The sequence below is a fragment of the Ranitomeya variabilis genome, chromosome 2 (assembly GCF_051348905.1).
Source record: "Ranitomeya variabilis isolate aRanVar5 chromosome 2, aRanVar5.hap1, whole genome shotgun sequence".
In the NCBI taxonomy this organism is placed as follows: domain Eukaryota; kingdom Metazoa; phylum Chordata; class Amphibia; order Anura; family Dendrobatidae; genus Ranitomeya; species Ranitomeya variabilis.
Window position 1 is genome coordinate 253,005,625 of NC_135233.1, and position 17,070 is coordinate 253,022,694.

The 17,070-nt window shown below is 45.1% G+C and overlaps 1 protein-coding gene across 3 annotated transcripts in view; it reads left to right on the forward strand.

Moving 5' to 3' along the window:
* ABCA2 (ATP binding cassette subfamily A member 2) overlaps window positions 1–17,070 on the forward strand; it is a 78,726-nt gene that overhangs the window by 35,093 nt on the left and 26,563 nt on the right. For 2 of the 3 annotated variants that reach the window (XM_077284624.1, XM_077284625.1), the window contains exons 2-8: window positions 6,232–6,325; window positions 11,508–11,619; window positions 12,552–12,715; window positions 12,927–13,048; window positions 13,416–13,523; window positions 14,691–14,873; window positions 14,951–15,169. In XM_077284624.1, the coding sequence (XP_077140739.1) occupies window positions 6,232–6,325; window positions 11,508–11,619; window positions 12,552–12,715; window positions 12,927–13,048; window positions 13,416–13,523; window positions 14,691–14,873; window positions 14,951–15,169 (1,002 nt within the window). The remainder of the gene's footprint in view (window positions 1–6,231; window positions 6,326–11,507; window positions 11,620–12,551; window positions 12,716–12,926; window positions 13,049–13,415; window positions 13,524–14,690; window positions 14,874–14,950; window positions 15,170–17,070) is intronic. The other variant, XM_077284626.1, reaches the window with a different exon arrangement.

A 17,070-nucleotide genomic window follows, 5' to 3' on the forward strand; every position in this document is an offset into this window, starting at 1 on the left:
ACAAAAGATAATCTGTTTGCGGCATTATTCACATACAGGTAATGCAGAGCATCTGGCTTACAGCCTAATTAGTGACGCCCATACTCTTAGATCAGGCGGGATGCCAGTGCTAACCAAAATGCATCCTGTGTGAACAGACTCCACAGTTTATAGAGCCATCTAGGCCCAACTGCACCCTGAAGGATAAAAAAAAGTGCAAAAAACACATATTTATGAGGTATTGGTTGATATTATGGCCAAAATATAGAAGCTCGCAACCCATGTCAAGGGTCCTCACTCTTGCAAGATCAATCACTAAACAGCAAAACCACAAAAAGAGGACTTAGAAATCCTCAAGAAATTATTCAAAAAACACCAGAAAAAAGGCAGAGATGCTTGCCTGCCCAGGCCTCCAAACAAATGCACAGTCGGGGTGCAGTGGGCCCAATTAAACATGGCAGCAACACAGGTGCAACAATACCAATTATTATTATTATTCATTTTTATAGCGCCATTTATTCCATGGCGCTTTACATGTGAAATACGGGGCAAATATAGACAAATACATTAAACATGAGCAAAAACAAGGCACACGGGTACATAAGGAGGGAGGACCCTGCCCGCGAGGGCTCACAGTCTGCAGGGGATGGGTGATGATACACTAGGAGAGGGCAGAGCTGGTTGTGCGGCGGTTCAGTAGGTTCAGGATCACTGCAGGCTGTAGGCTTGTCGGAAGAGGTGAGTCTTCAGGTTCTTTTTGAAAGTTTCTATGGTAGGCGAGAGTCTGATGTGCTGGGGTAGAGAGTTCCAGAGTATGGGGGAAGCACGGAAGAAGTCTTGGATGCGGTTGTGGGAAGAAGAGATGAGAGGGGAGTAGAGCAGGAGGTCTTGAGAGGATCGGAGGTTGCGTGTTGGTAGGTACCGGGAGATCATGTCACAGATGTATGGAGGAGATAGGTTGTGGATGGCTTTGTAGGTCATTGTGAGGGTTTTGAACTGGAGTCTCTGGGCGATAGGAAGCCAGTGAAGGGCTTGGCATAGGGGAGAGGCTGGGGAATAGCGGGGAGACAGGTAGATTAGTCGAGCAGCAGAGTGTAGGATGGATTGGAGTGGTGCCAGAGTGCTAGAGGGGAGTCCAGAGAGTAGGAGGTTGCAGTAGTCGAGGCGGGAGATAAGGGCATGCACTAGTGTTTTTGTGGTGTCACGGTCAAGGAATGCGCAGATCCGGGAAATGTTTTTGAGTTTGAGGCGGCAGGAGGAGGCAAGGGCTTGGATATGTGGCTTGAAAGAGAGGGCAGAGTCGAGGATCACCCCGAGGCACCGGGCGTGTGGGACTGGGGAAAGTGAGCAGCCATTGACATTGATGGATAGGTCTGGTGGAGGGGTTTAGTGAGATGGGGAAAGATGATGAATTCTGTTTTGTCCATGTTCAGTTGTAGAAAGCAAGCAGAAAAGAAGGCTGAAATAGCAGACAGACAGTGCGGGATTTTGGTAAGTAAGGAGGTGAGGTCAGGTCCGGATAGGTAGATCTGCGTGTCATCAGCATAGAGATGGTACTGCATACCGTGGGATTCTATGAGCTGTCCCAGACCGAAGGTGTAGATGGAGAAGAGTAGGGGTCCTAGAACAGAGCCTTGAGGAACACCGACTGACAAGGGGCGAGGTGAGGAGGTGGTGTGGCGGAGGGAGACACTGAATGTCCGATCTGTCAGATATGATGAGATCCAGGAAAGGGCCAAGTCTGTGATGCCAAGAGATGAGAGGATTTGTAGCAGAAGGGAGTGGTCCACGGTGTCAAAGGCAGAAGACAGGTCCAGGAGAAGGAGGACAGAGTAGTGTCGCTTGTTCCTGGCAGTTAGTAGGTCATTGGTGACTTTAGTTAGGGCAGTTTCAGTTGAGTGATGGGAACGGAAGCCAGATTGTAATCGATCAAAGAGGGAGCAGGAGGAGAGGTGAGAGGACAGTTCAAGATGGATGTGTTGCTCCAGCAATTTGGAGGCATAAGGAAGAAGATATCGGGCGATAGCTAGACACAGAGGATGGGTCGAGGGAGGGCTTTTTGAGGATGGGTGTGATCTTGGCATGCTTGAAGGATGAGGGGAAGACACCTGTTGTGAGTGAGAGGTTGAAGAGGTGCGTTAGGGTTGGGATGAAGACCGTGGAAAGGTTAGGGATGAGGTGGGATGGGAGCGGGTCGAGCGTGCAGGTGGTGAGGTGTGATCTTGACAGGAGGGTGGAGAGCTGATCTTCTGTCATGGTGGAGAAGCTGGTTTTGGAGGAGCAGGGGTGAGCAGCTAAGAGGGGCAGTGGGCGCTGTGGGCCAAAGCTTTCTCTGATCGTATCTATCTTCTGTTTAAAGAAAGAGGCAAAGTCTTCAGCAGAAATTAGAGGGGAGGGAGGGGGTGCAGGGGGACGGAGTAGAGAATTGAAAGTGTTGAAAAGCTGTTTAGGGTTGTGAGACAGGGAGGATATGAGAGATGAGAAGTAAGTTTGTTTTGCGGCAGTGAGCGCGGACTTGAAGCTGGCGAGGGACTGCTTGTAGGCAGTGAAGTGGTCAGCAGAGCGGGATCGCTTCCATCTTCGCTCAGCGATCCTGGAAGCCCGTCTCAGTTCTTTAGTCAGGCTGGTCAGCCAGGGCTGCCTGTTGACTGTACGAGTTTTGCTATGCATGAGCGGAGCGGCCGAATTGAGCGTTGCTGTTATTGTGGCGTTATAAAAAGCAGCAGCATCTGTGTCATGAAGGGAGGCTATGTCGGTAAGAGGGAGAAGGGACTCAGAGAGTGATTGTAAGTTGAGATATTTGAGATTTCTGTGAGGGAGTTCGTGGAGTGGGGGTTGCACACTAGGAGAGGGTAGAGAATGTCAGTAGGTTGTGGTCAGACAGGGGGAGGGGTGAGTTAGTGAGATTAGTAAGGGAGCAGAGGCGGGTGAAGATGAGGTCCAGCGTGTGGCCATCTTTGTGAGTGGCCTCAGAGGACCATTGAGTGAGGCCAAAGGAGGCAGTCAGTGATAAAAGTTTAGAGGCAGCTGAGGTGGAAGTGTCAATCGGGATGTTGAAATCACCCATGATGATAGTGGGGATGTCAACAGAGAGGAAATGAAGTAGCCATGTGGTGAAGTGGTCGAGAAAGGTGGAGATGGCTAGTTCTGGGGGGCGGTAGATGACAGCCAGCTGGAGGTTGGAGGGGGAATAGATGCGGATGGAGTGCACCTCAAATGAGGGAAGAGTAGTGGAGGGTGGTAACGGGATTGGAGTGAAGGAGCAGGTGTCGGACAGGAGCAAGCCAACTCCTCCTCCACGTTTGTTGGTGGAGCGAGAGGTGTGAGAGAGGTGGAGACCGCCGTAGGAAAGCGCAGCTGGAGAGGCTGAGTCAGAGGGGGTGAGCCAGGTTTCCATGATGCCAAGGAAGGAGAGTGTGTTGGTGATGAAGAGGTCATGGATAAATGGCAGTTTGTTGCAGACGGAGCGTGCGTTCCATAGTGCTCCAGGTAAGGAGATCGGGGGGGTGGGGGTATGAGGTTGTCATGGTTGGGAAAACGTGCGGAGGATCGAGATAGGGGGTTAGAAATGAGCGTGGGGATGTGTTGAGGTGGGCCGGGATTTGGGGATACATCACCGGCAATGAGGAGTAGCAGACAGAGCGTTAGAAGGTGGGAGCAGGATAGGACATGATGCGGCCGTGTGTGTCTGGAGAAAAAGGATTGTATGTGGAGGAACAGTTCTGAGGATAAGGTGAGATGGCTGGGGAGGATGGAGGAAGAAATGACTAGTTCCTTACAAGGTGGAGGAATTGCAGGAGATTGTAAGAAGGAAAGTAGTATGGGGGTGAATGAGAAAAGAAACCGAAACATTGTAGTGGTTTGGTGTTCTGTTACCTTCCAGTCAATTCCAGTCCAATTCAGTCTAATTCAAATTCATAATTTAAAAGATGTAATTTAAAAGATGAAATGTAGCAGACGCCTGCATGTGAATATATCCCCAGTTAAGGGCAATCAGGTGTGAATGAGGGGGTGGCTGGGTATGGGAGACCAGATGTAGAGAGTTAAGCAGAGGTCATAAAGAGAGGGAGGGGTTAGACTGACCACTCAAAGAGAGGCCTGAATAACATAATGAGGGACATGAAACAGGTCATGGAAACAAGCTGATAGGTAAGAAAGCATACTAAAAAGGATTATATGTGTTGCACCAAGACACTCAGATCCAGGGAAGGCATAGAAAATTCAAGGCAATAAACAGAAACATTCAGGAGCCAGGGAGAGCTGGGGAAAAGTCTACCAATGAAACAGGCACTCTAAACCTACCAATCCATGGAGGGGGTGACTGTTTGTTATATTGGTGCACAAAAGATAATCTGTATGCTGCGCTTTTCACATACAGGTCCTATTGATATGTGCCACAAAATGGATAATTTTCATCAGGCCCCTATTGACTTCACCGGTCTGTGTCTGTGTCAGCTTGCACGTGCTGTATCCACAGTATACAGGTCCTTCTCAAAAAATTAGCATATAGTGTTAACTTTCATTATTTACCATAATGTAATGATTACAATTAAACTTTCATATATTATAGATTCATTATCCACCAACTGAAATTTGTCAGGTCTTTTATTGTTTTATTTGTTTTGTTTACTGATGATTTTGGCATACAACTCCTGATAACCCAAAAAACCTGTCTCAATAAATTAGCATATTTCACCCGGCCAATCAAATAAAAGTGTTTTTTAATAACAAACAAAAAAACCATCAAATAATAATGTTCAGTTATGCACTCAATACTTGGTCGGGAATCCTTTGGCAGAAATGACTGCTTCAATGCGGCGTGGCATGGAGGCAATCAGCCTGTGACACTGCTGAGATGTTATGGAGGCCCAGGATGCTTCAATAGCGGCCTTAAGCTCATCCAGAGTGTTGGGTCTTGCGTCTCTCAACTTTCTCTTCACAATATCCCACAGATTCTCTATGGGGTTCAGGTCAGGAGAGTTGGCAGGCCAATTGAGCACAGTAATACCATGGTCAGTAAACCATTTACAAGTGGTTTTGGCACTGTGAGCAGGTGCCAGGTCGTGCTGAAAAATGAAATCTTCATCTCCATAAAGCATTTCAGCCGATGGAAGCATGAAGTGCTCCAAAATCTCCTGATAGCTAGCTGCATTGACCCTGCCCTTGATGAAACATAGTGGACCAACACCAGCAGCTGACATGGCACCCCACACCATCACTGACTGTGGGTACTTGACACTGGACTTCAGGCATTTTAGCATTTCCTTCTCCCCAGTCTTCCTCCAGACTCTGGCACCTTGATTTCCGAATGACATGCAAAATTTGCTTTCATCAGAAAAAAGTACTTGGGACCACTTAGCAACAGTCCAGTGCTGCTTCTCTGTAGCCCAGGTCAGGCGCTTCTGCTGCTGTTTATGGTTAAAAAGTGGCTTTACCTGGGGAATGCGGCATCTGTAGCCCATTTCCTGCACACGCCTGTGCATGGTGGCTCTGGATGTTTCCACACCAGACTCAGTCCACTGCTTCCTCAGGTTCCCCAAGGTCTGGAATCGGTCCTTCTCCACAATCTTCCTCAGGGTCCGGTCACCTCTTCTCGTTGTACAGCGTTTTCTGCCACATTGTTTCCTTCCAACAGACTTACCATTGAGGTGCCTTGATACAGCACTCTGGGAACAGCCTATTTGTTGAGAAATTTCTTTCTGAGTCTTACCCTCTTGCTTGAGGGTGTCAATGATGGCCTTCTTGACATCTGTCAGGTCGCTAGTCTTACCCATGATGGGGGTTTTGAGTAATGAACCAGGCAGGGAGTTTTTAAAAGCCTCAGGTATCTTTTGCATGTGTTTAGAGTTAATTAGTTGATACATAAGATTAGGGTAATAGGTCGTTTAGAGAACCTTTTCTTGATATGCTAATTTATTGAGACAGGTTTTTTGGGTTATCAGGAGTTGTATGCCAAAATCATCAGTATTAAAACAATAAAAGACCTGACAAATTTCAGTTGGTGGATAATGAATCTATAATATATGAAAGTTTAATTGTAATCATTACATTATGGTAAATAATGAAATTTAACACTATATGCTAATTTTTTGAGAAGGACCTGTATTGCGATCTATGCAAGGAATTTGTATTACTCTGTTAGTACGTTGCATATACTTTTCTATAGCTGTTGAGCTCTGCTGTGGATGCTGCACTAGCAGAATCTGTATTGGTCGCCATTCTCATGCATACTGCTCTATGTCTCCCTGGCAGTGGGTCCTGGCTTTCGAAATCTTCATCCCTCTGGTCCTGTTCTTCATTTTGCTTGGACTACGCCAGAAAAAGCCCACAATCCACGTGAAGGAAGGTAAGGCGTGTGACCACAAAGGGTTAAACGGAACATGCAGGAGTCTGATCTTAATGGCGGGCACTAAGAAGCAAATTCAGGTCACAGCTCACAGATGGAGCAACGATGTCAAACCGCTTATCTGCCTTTGTTTCATTAATCAATGATTGGCACTCAGCCTGGCACCTCTGACCTGTATACACCAGGCTGTGCCACAACGACGGGTATAATAAAGCCGCTGTCTATTATAATGACACTTTATATAATGACCGCCTATTAGAACCATCTTTTTGTTTATAAAATATATATAATATATATATATATATATATATATATACATATTGATTAGATCAAAACATTTAATGTATCATCGATATATTTGGTAAATTCACAATTGAACCCAAAAATAAATGAATGTTAAAAATGGATAGAATTAGGTTGCTATGGGTATCAAGTGGCAGCCATTTTGTATTCTGTGACATCTGTGTATTTCTAGGTTCTGTTCCAGCTATCATCATGGTTTCCAATCCTAAAGGAGCCATGGCCGATTTATTCCAGAAAGATTTCATTGACTTGAGTTCACACTTCCAATATTTAAGGGACAAGTACAGACTGCTCTGTCTGGACTTGGGAGACACATGACCAATCCGGACATGGCGGTGCATACTTGTTTATTTTTTTTGTGGGGCATCTAGGCAAATCTTGCTTTTAAAAAGCGCCCGACCACCACTGGATAGTAAAGATCACCTCTACTAATTATAGGAAACTTCCCACAATTTCTTATTTTTGATATGAATAATAGATTTGCTCTGATAAATAAGTGGGAGGGGGGTTAAATTACATTTTTTCCCCCTGATGATGATTTTTTTTTTTTTTTAGATTGGAAGGGATTAGAAAACCATTGATTCCCTTCCTCCATCAGTTCGTCTTACAGACTGACATAACTCGAGGATTATTCACGTGTGCAGGGATATTGTGTGGCTGCAGTTCTCAGCATTAATTATATAATGGAGATTTGCGGTGTATATATTCATTCGTATTGACAGCTGAGATTGGTAATTCCGACCTTCACCTGGTAGAGCGAGATTTCAGCACTGTCATTAATAGTGAAGGGGCCACATATCTGTCCCCCATCTACTATTCACTACATCGCTCTTACACATAAAATAGAATCAGTCTTTTTTATTGAGCAACAAGACCCCCTGTCCTTCATAAAACATTTGTCAAAAATTTATTTTATTTTAGATTTTTTGAGGGAGAGAAAAAAAAAATAGTTTTGAGTGATATTTCACCATTGCATGCAAATAAATGTTGTTTTGTGCTATGAATTCCACACATCTGATTTTTTTTTTGTTTTAAGTATTTTATTGGATCATTAAAATTCAAAAAAAAAATAAATGTGTAAACTATGGTACATGTATTTTTCATCCTCTTTCAGTGAGCAATTATATTTTATGGATCGTTTCACTACAGGACTTAATAGTGGCACAAAAAGGTTAATACCAGACCCACAAGGTACCACCTCCGCTACTGGCCATCACTCCATTACTTTAATTGAACGCAAATATAACGACCATGTTACCTCAACAATGTATTACGCAGCATGTGTGATCCTGATGCCGCAGTGTGATACTGATGTCGCTGTGTGATAATGGCAGATCCAGTTTTTAATTGTAATTGCAATATACATGGCCAAGTGGAAAGTGTGTGTGTGTGGGGGGGTGGGGGTCTACAGAGAGCTGCAAAAAATGTGCATGATCACCCCTCTCATTATAAAAAAAAAAAAAAAACCTATGTAGTGCTTTTGTTTCACTTTAGTCTTTAATGTGACACATGGTCACTGAGATTGTGTCCAAAAAAAAAATACTCACAAAGATGTCATAGAAGTTGTGTTTTCCACACTTTTTTGTGTTTTTGTATCTTAGTGGTTTTAGGGTGTGTTCATGCTGATTTTTTAGGATTCAAAATCCACGGACCAGTTTATTAAAAAAATAAATAAAAAAAAGTACTGTTTATAATTAACATAGTAGTGTGTCCCTTTTTTACTGTTCCTGCAGCAAAAAAAAAGCACACCAAAATTCAACATAACCATGTATTTTGCCGCAGTTTATACAGAACTACGCCCAAAAGGAATTATGTGACACTTTTTCTACTGCTTGTTTAAAAACGCACGGAGAACAAAAGTGATACATGGAGTATATGTGTTTTACCACTCACATGAATGGGAAGCAGATTTGAAGCAAATTTTTAATGCGTGCAATCCTAGCCAAAAAGTGAATACAAATGCCATGTAAATATACCCTGAACATTTTTTACTTAACATTGGCAGATGAAAAAATATGCATGCTTATAATGTGGCAAAATAAAGCTGGAGCGAAACACAAAAAATCATTTAAAAAATCAATTTTTATGTAAATGTTCCTCCAATTTCCTGAGACTGGAGTAGGCCTTTAATCCACAGATACGAGTCATCATGATAGATACTGCTAGTGAGATATTAATACACGATTAACACACCAGCTGCCATGGTCAGGTGTTTTAGCGAGCAAAGTGTAACACTGCTCTTATATCGCTGTGTAATTACGTAGCTCCACTAGTGGCGACAGGACCTCATTAAGACCCGCAGGACATCACCCAGCTCTGCTACATCGGCGACATTCCTCAGTGTCAATGTAGATCATCAAATACAGAGTCAGAAATCCCTCTAAGGGATAGAGGGTGAACTTTCCCAGTCTAAATAAAGGTCTTAAAAAAAAATGCTCTTAACCTGCTGGGTGTAGTTGTTTGTGCTCGTTCTACATCCGCTTTCAGAAGTTCTTGATATGGTTTACGACAATGTTTATAGGGCCACTCCTTTATTGATATGTTAGGGTAAGTCTACACATTGCATATTTGGTGCAGAGTTTTCTCAAGCTTGTTTGCAGCAAATTCAGAATGCAAAATTCAGATTTTGGTGCTCATATTTCTGCAAATTTAGTTCAGATTTCATCCTTTCCATTGCAAATGGGGAAATCTGCAGGGAATCCACGTGAAGAAATGACGTGCTCCAAAGCTCAGTTCCAGTGCGTAGATGACATTTGTAGGTATCTCATATGCTTACTTGGTACTGTATGACGCTGCAGATTTTTGGCGGGTCTAAACTTATGAATAGGAAGGGTTTTCAAATTCCGGTCACATAACTTTTTTTTTTTTTTTTTGCTGTCATCCCTGAAAAAAGATGCCACAACACATTGCCATAATTGGGGCAAAAATAAAAAATTGCACAGCAGCTGCAAGGTGTGAACACAGCCTTAGTCAGGCAATGGAGACACAATTTTGTCTCCTCTACCCCAGTGAAAATGCAAGGACAGATGTTGTGATGTTTAGAGGCTGAAAAGCCTTTCTTCACTTCCTTGCACAGCTTTCGTTACGATTTGCAATGTGTCCGTGGAGGCGACAACCTGGAATCCAGGACTAGACTGAAATGCTCACTGCCCGGTTTAGTTTTACAAAAAATAAATGAAAGAAAAGGGTACAGACAGATGCAAACCCTCCACTATAAGAAAAGGACCAATTAGACATGTCTCCCTTCACTTGCAGCAAGTAGAGGTCTTGAAAATGGCGCGGAAAAAGAAATGTAATTGGCTGCAAAATTTTTTTGAATGACCGTACTGATTTTTGATGTACCTGCTCACTGATGGAGGCTGGAAAAATTTGGTACCGTCTCACCAAGAGCGCTATTAGGACCACGGATTGGCACTTGGGGTCCGTTATTGAATGTACCGCATATTAGCGTGAAGTCTGTGATTTTATTTTGAACACTTACATTGCCGAATCTTTATTTATTTGCCTTTTTTTCCCCCCTTTTCCATGCCGTTATATTTATTTTCGTTCCTCCACATCACTGTCTGACTCCACATCGCATGCCGCAGTCTGTAAGTTGTCCAGCGTGATTCTGGGATTGCCTCTGTATTGTAGAAACCACTTTAGTTTAAGGCCTTTCACTTCCATGTTAACATGGCTTTTGTGTTCTCAATATTACAGCCAGACTAGGATGCCACGCGTTTCGCATGATTGGGAGAAGCACCCAATTTGCCAGCCTATAATACAAGTCGTGCCTCGAACCACCACCAAATGGCAACTTGCATTTTTTACATTTTGGTCTTGGTTTTAGACAAAAATCAATAGTAAAGATATAGAGAATTTAGAGAGAAAGAGAGACACAAAGGTGATGTGTGACATGCAGGTGGTAATGCCGCTTCTTCCTGTCATAATCCCTCACCTCTTCTGACAGGTGGAGTATTATCTTCTGCTGTGCTTTCATGGTGCTTTCATCATAATTCCAGATTTTACCTTTCCCTTCGGCACCTGATATTTCCTTAACTGTGCACCATCTTATTAGTGATATAAAAATGCTAACCCTTTGTCAGGTTCAAAGGGTAAAGTGCCACTCCCTCTCCTGTGCGGGGGCCACTGTGAGGTAGCGGGCCCTGTCCTGCATTAGGGCCACTGTGGGGCAGCGGGCCCTGTCTGTGTGGGGGCCACTGCGGGATTAGTGGGCCCTGTCCTGTGCGGGTTCCACTGTGGGACAGCAGGCACAGTCCTGCACGGGGGCAGTGGGCCCTGTCCTGCGTGGGGACCACTGTGGGGCAGCGGGCCCTATCTGTGTGGGGGCCACTGCGGGATTAGTGGGCCCTGTCCTGCGCGGGTTCCACTGTGGGGCAGTGGGCCCTGTCCTGCGCGGGGCAGCGGGCCCTGTCCTACGTGGGGGCCACTGTGGGGCAGCGGGCCCTGTCCTGCATGGGGGCAGTGGGCCCTGTCCTGCGTGAGGGCCACAGTGGGGCAGTGGGCCCTGTCTGTCTGGGAGCCACTGCGGGATTAGTGGGCCCTGTCCTGTGCGGGTTCCACTGTGGGGCAGTAGGCCCTGTCCTGCGCGGGTTCCACTGTGGGGCTGCGGGCCTTGTCCTGCGCTGGGGCCATGGTGGGGCAGTGGGTCCTCTCTTGCACGCATAGCCCTGTCTAAAATTTACCCTGACAGCAACTAACCTATTAACCCCTCTGCTGCTGGTATGTAGGTGATGGGTATTGAGGGTTCTGTGATTGTTTTCCCTTAATCACTGCTCTAATATGACTAGCGTCCAGGTCCTTGCTGTGTCTCTGGCCAGTGTCTGTCCTGCGCTGTCTCTTCCTGTTCTGTTCTCTCACCCTGTGTCCTGTATTGCAGCGTTCTACACTGCGGCACCTCTCACCTCCGCCGGGATCCTTCCGGTCATGCAGTCCCTGTGTCCCGATGGCCAGAGAGATGAGTACGGATTCCTGCAGTACACCAACTCCACGTGAGTAGTTGCTATCCCGAGCCAAGAGCTCACCTCCTCCGAAATGTCCCAAATATCCAATGCCTTTATGGTGATTACTGGACTATTACATGCAGTCATCTGTCATCACTTGGCAGGTAGCATCACATAGGATTATACGCAGCAGCTGAGCAGGCAGTATCCCACATGATGAGATTAGATGCACAGCTCAGCAGGCAGTATCCCATATGATGAGATTAGATGCACAGCTCAGCTGACAGTATCACACGTGATGAGAGTAGATTCACATCTCAGCAGGCAGTATCCCTTACGATGAGATTAGATGGACATCTCAGCAGGCAGTATCCCATATGATGAGATTAGATGCACAGCTCAGCAGGCAGTATCACACGAGATTAGATTAGATGCACAGCTCAGCAGGCAGTATCCCATTTGATGAGATTAGATGCACAGCTCAGCAGGCAGTATCACACGTGATGAGATTAGATGAACATCTCAGCAGGCAGTATCCCATATGATGAGATTAGATGCACAGCTCAGCAGGCACTATCCCATGTGATGAAATTAGATGCACAGCTCAGCAGGTAGTATGACACGTGATGATTAGATGCACAGCTCAGCAGGCAGTATCACACATGATGAGATTAGATGCACAGCTCAGCAGGCAGTATGATCGGCTATAGCCGTTTGTGTCTGGTGCTGTGTAATGACGAGCCTGGTGTAGGTGCCATGAATATATATAATCCATGTGCAAGAAAAAGAAGAGAAGGCACTCACCGATCTCATGTGTAACCACTTTATTCCATCTTCAAAACATGATTCATGGCCGGGGGAGTAGGAATGCGTGTGAGTAGGGGAGGACGTCGGCCGTTTCGCGCTGTGCTTGCACTTCCACGGATGAATATCCATGAATATATATGATGTGTAATGGCCCCTGTCCTGCCTCCCTGCAGGGTCACGCAGCTCCTGGACCGACTGACAGAATTGGTGGAGAACAGTAACTTGTTTGATACTGAGCGGCCGGGGCTGGGGGAAGAGCTGGAGTCTCTGAAGAACCACCTGGAATCGCTGAGCAGTGACCACAGCTCCCTGGAGAACCACTTTCCCCGGCAGTCAGGTACAGGAACAGACAGGTCTGCAACTTATCCAGCTGGTCAGGCCCAGTGCGGGACATTCGTACACCTGGTCGTCCCCAGCTGGGCCCAGGGATATGTATGTTTGCACATCGCTATACCTCTCCTATGTCCAGAATTGGGTACACAGCGCCTCTGCTAGAAATGAGCATTGTGCTGTGACCCGCTAACTGTGCTGTGTGTTCTTCACTGCAGGATTTACTTTGGATTCGGTAGTGAAAAACAAAACGGACTTCCGGGATTTCCTCCAGTCCAATCTCTCCTTGCCCAGTAATGTTGTTGACTTACTGGCCGGCTCCAGTATAAACCTTCAAGAGGTAACTGTAAGGTTCAGTCACTTGTAATAGTTGGACTTTCCTCCTTTGAATTCCTCTGTGCTGCTGGGGCCCCGGCTCCGTCCACTGTGTAACAGTTTATGACACCCGCTCCCATCCAATCAGCACACTTTCCATTACATACCCTGTACTGCTAGGGTCCCATGCTCTGTCTGACACCCTCCCCTCTATCCCCCCTAAAAATATGCTTCTTGTATCATGCCTGCCTCCATCTGTGACCAGCACAATCCTCTCCTGAAGTACTTGGTGCTGCTGGGGAAGCCTGCATATCTTTGTATGTCTGTCTCCTACTTCCCGCCTTATACCATGACATTACCCCGGCCAACAGCTGATACTTCTGCCTCCTCAGGTTTACCGCTTGCTCTTCAGCTCTCTGCACATGTCTACTGATGATTTACCAGGGAAGAGCCCCTGGGACACGGCCATGGCAGCAGGGGGGCAAATCTTCAATCTCCATGTGAGTGTTCTCTGAACCCCCACCCAACCCCCCAACTCCCTGTTAACACTTAATGGCATGTGTTGGGTCACCATCATATGGGTCTAGTAATGAGGCACCCACCCGAAACGTGGCACCCCCTGTAAGCAGCTTGTAGCGTCACTTTTATTCCAATGACATATGTCAGTACTCTGCATTCTGATACTGTGAAGCTGCATCTCCCAACGTGTTCTGAATGCCTACACTACAAGCTGGAAGATCACTGCCCTTCATGGACATCTAGCTCCAAGCTAGGGAGAAGACCCTTTTAGCCTGTAAGTAGAGATGGGCGGACCCCTGGATGTTCGAGTCCGGATGAACAGTTAAAAAAAAAAAAGTTTGGGTACCAGAACAGTACCTGGATCTAGTGAATGGGGGGACCTGAACATCCAGTGTTTGCCACACTGTCATGTGTATGATAGCGCAACAAACACAGCTTCTAATAGGCGGTAAAATCATTACCACCGATCAAACAGCCGTGGTTCCCACGGTGTCCAATGACAGCTGCGCACTCAAGCTATCATTTGACAGTGTGAGAACTGTTGCTGTCTGACCGACGGTAATGATTTTACTGCCTATCAGAAGCTGTGTTTGTTGTGCTGTCATGCACGTGATAGCGCAACAAACACCCAGTGTCCGGGGGACTGAATCCGGACAGTAAGATGGACTTCCTGGTGAAGTCCGTGTTCAGTGTCCATGCCTGCACAGTAGGTGTTAGGTAAAGATGCTGAACTTTACTGTTCGGGTTCGCCCATCTCTAGCTGTAAACTGATGTGTTTTACATCTTTTTCTTTTTTTTTTTTTGGTGGGTGTGAGTATCTCACAAAGGAGATGGCATATTGCTAAAAAAGCGATATCGCTAGTTCGGGAGGATCCAACTTTTGGGAGTCCATCCAATCTGGATACTGGAAAGGCACTGATCATGTTGTGTCCAGCCCCTTCTGAATGCAGGATTCACTAAACCATCTCAGTCTGTCTGTCCAGCCTCGGTTTGAAAATGCTGATTTTGACTGACATTTTTTGGGATGATTGGGGATCCTAGGGGTCAAGATCCTAGTTGTATGTAGTCACTTGAATAATTGCTCATATTACAATTCATAGATTGTGGATTGTTACCCTGGTTGTCACCTTTTTTTTTTTTTTTTACAGGGGAACATTTTAGGCAAATGGAAATCATTCCAGGAAGGGTTAATACACAAGGCGCTCCAAGATCCTCTGAAATCTTCCCATAGACTGGCACTTCTGCGGCTCCTGACCCTTGCACTTGGCCTTGCCATCCCCAATACCTCATCTGAAAGCTACGATCCTCAGGCCATGGTGAAGGAGCTGGAGGTATGGCGCATGTCCGGTGCGAGCTGGGTGCATGCGGCACGAAGCTGTTTATATCATTTACGAGTCTTTCTTTTTAGGACATTCTCTTCACTCCTAAAGAATTGGAGTACTTGACATGTGAAGGGAGCCTGGATCAGCTCGCAAGTATCTTGGGGGTATCTGAAGCCAAACGTCCGTTGTTGATCTCCTATAAGAGCACCGTATGCGCTGGCAGCGAGCCCGCTCGCACCGAGCGCTTCCAAGGACTGGCCAGGGAACTGAAGGAACAGGTGGACATACACAAAACGGTCAGCCGGGTATGTGACCCCACTAACCCCATACTCATGGGCAGCTGCTTTGCAATAACAGTAAAACCCTCCTATACAACCTATTATCAAAGAGACTGTGTCATCAGAAAATTACTTATTTTATATACCACTCTCTCATAGGAGGCTGCAATGTTTAATAGAATGATCTTTATTAAAAAAAAATAGGGATCTTTGTAATGTTACACAGTGGCTACCGGGGCTATTTTAAACTTGTACTTCTTGTTCTTTCATTAAAAGTTTTCAACAGGTTCATTATCACAGGTTGGATTACAATGGCTGATAACGCCTCTATATACAGTAGATAACATGGGATCCACAATTCCCAATAGATGTCACAGCTCACCTCCTCCTTCTCCTGTACAATGAATGATGATACTTCTATATACAGTAGATAACACATTAGCCACCATTTACAAGAGGGGATGGCACAGCTCACCTCCTCCCTCTCTTGTACAATCGAAAAAAATGGAGTTCCATACACGGGAAAACATTTAAGTTTAAAAATAGTACATTTTATTATAAATACTGTAAACACAATTAAATCACAAAATAACACAAAAATATAACAAAGACGAAGGCCCTAGTTTAGAACTGAGTAAATCCCCGGTATAGCCAATATATTTTATGGACCAAAACCATGGTACTGGTATAATCCGCTATGTGTAATATTAACTATCTGACACCCAATCCAAATAGTATACACATGACCTCAGTGTGAATTCAAGCATTGGATGCCCGTAAAAAAGTACAAAACCCCAGGGCTGTCACAGTGACCACCGCCCATAAAGGGAAAAGAGGGAATGACAAAGCCTACGTGAAATGCGCGTCAGGGGGTTGATCGGGTACCCCGGTATTTGACTACATTCACCATGGGTAAGATACTTAATTACTAGATTTACCGCTGTTTATGGTTTTGGTCCATAAAATATATTGGCTATACCGGGGATTTACTTTTTTCGTGTGTTTGAATGTGTATCAGGAGTATACACTTACCATCCAGTCACCTTATGGGTAAATATATGAAGCTATTTTGGCATTATTTACGATTACACAGGACCCATATTCTTTCTGTGAGTTCAAGTATATTACTCTCTTGTACAATGATTGATGACACCTCTATATACAGGAGATAACACAGGATCCACCATTCACAATAGGTGATATCACAGCTCACCTCCTCCTCCTGTACAATGACTGATGACACCTCTATATACAGGTGATAACACAGGATCCACTATTCACAATAGGTGATATCACAGCTCACCTCCTCCTCCTGTACAATGACTGATGACACCTCTATATACAGGTGATAACACAGGATCCACCATTCACAATATAATAATATAATGGCTAATAACACCTCTATATACAGTAGATAACACCAGATTCATCATTTGCATTAGTTGATGACACAGCTCACCTCCTCCTCTTCCTTTCAAAATGTAATTTGCACATGCTTATTAGATGCTTCAGTACACAAGATAGGGTCAAGATCCGGCCATTGTTCCTAGTGTACAGGTGCATCTTCTGAAATGGGAAGTAAACTGAAAAAAGCCTCTGGGGCCGGGGGGGTGAAAATTGCAAGATTTTTACTACAGATTCTGATATACAAATAAAACATAGCAACTAAAAAAAGAAAGAAAGAAGTAAAGAAAAAATCCATAGAACTCACAAACTTGATTAAAACATTAGGTAATTTTCTGATGACACATTCCCTTTAAAGAGACCACCAGCTCCCTGCTGATTACTATTGTGATATTCTGTATCTTAGACCCCTTTTTTCCATTCGGCCTCATAACTGTTGTAGTAAATCATATACCTTCCGGTATTTATAATTCTTTTCATCCTGATCCGCCTGTTTCGGTAACCTCCAGTGAAGACGTATACAT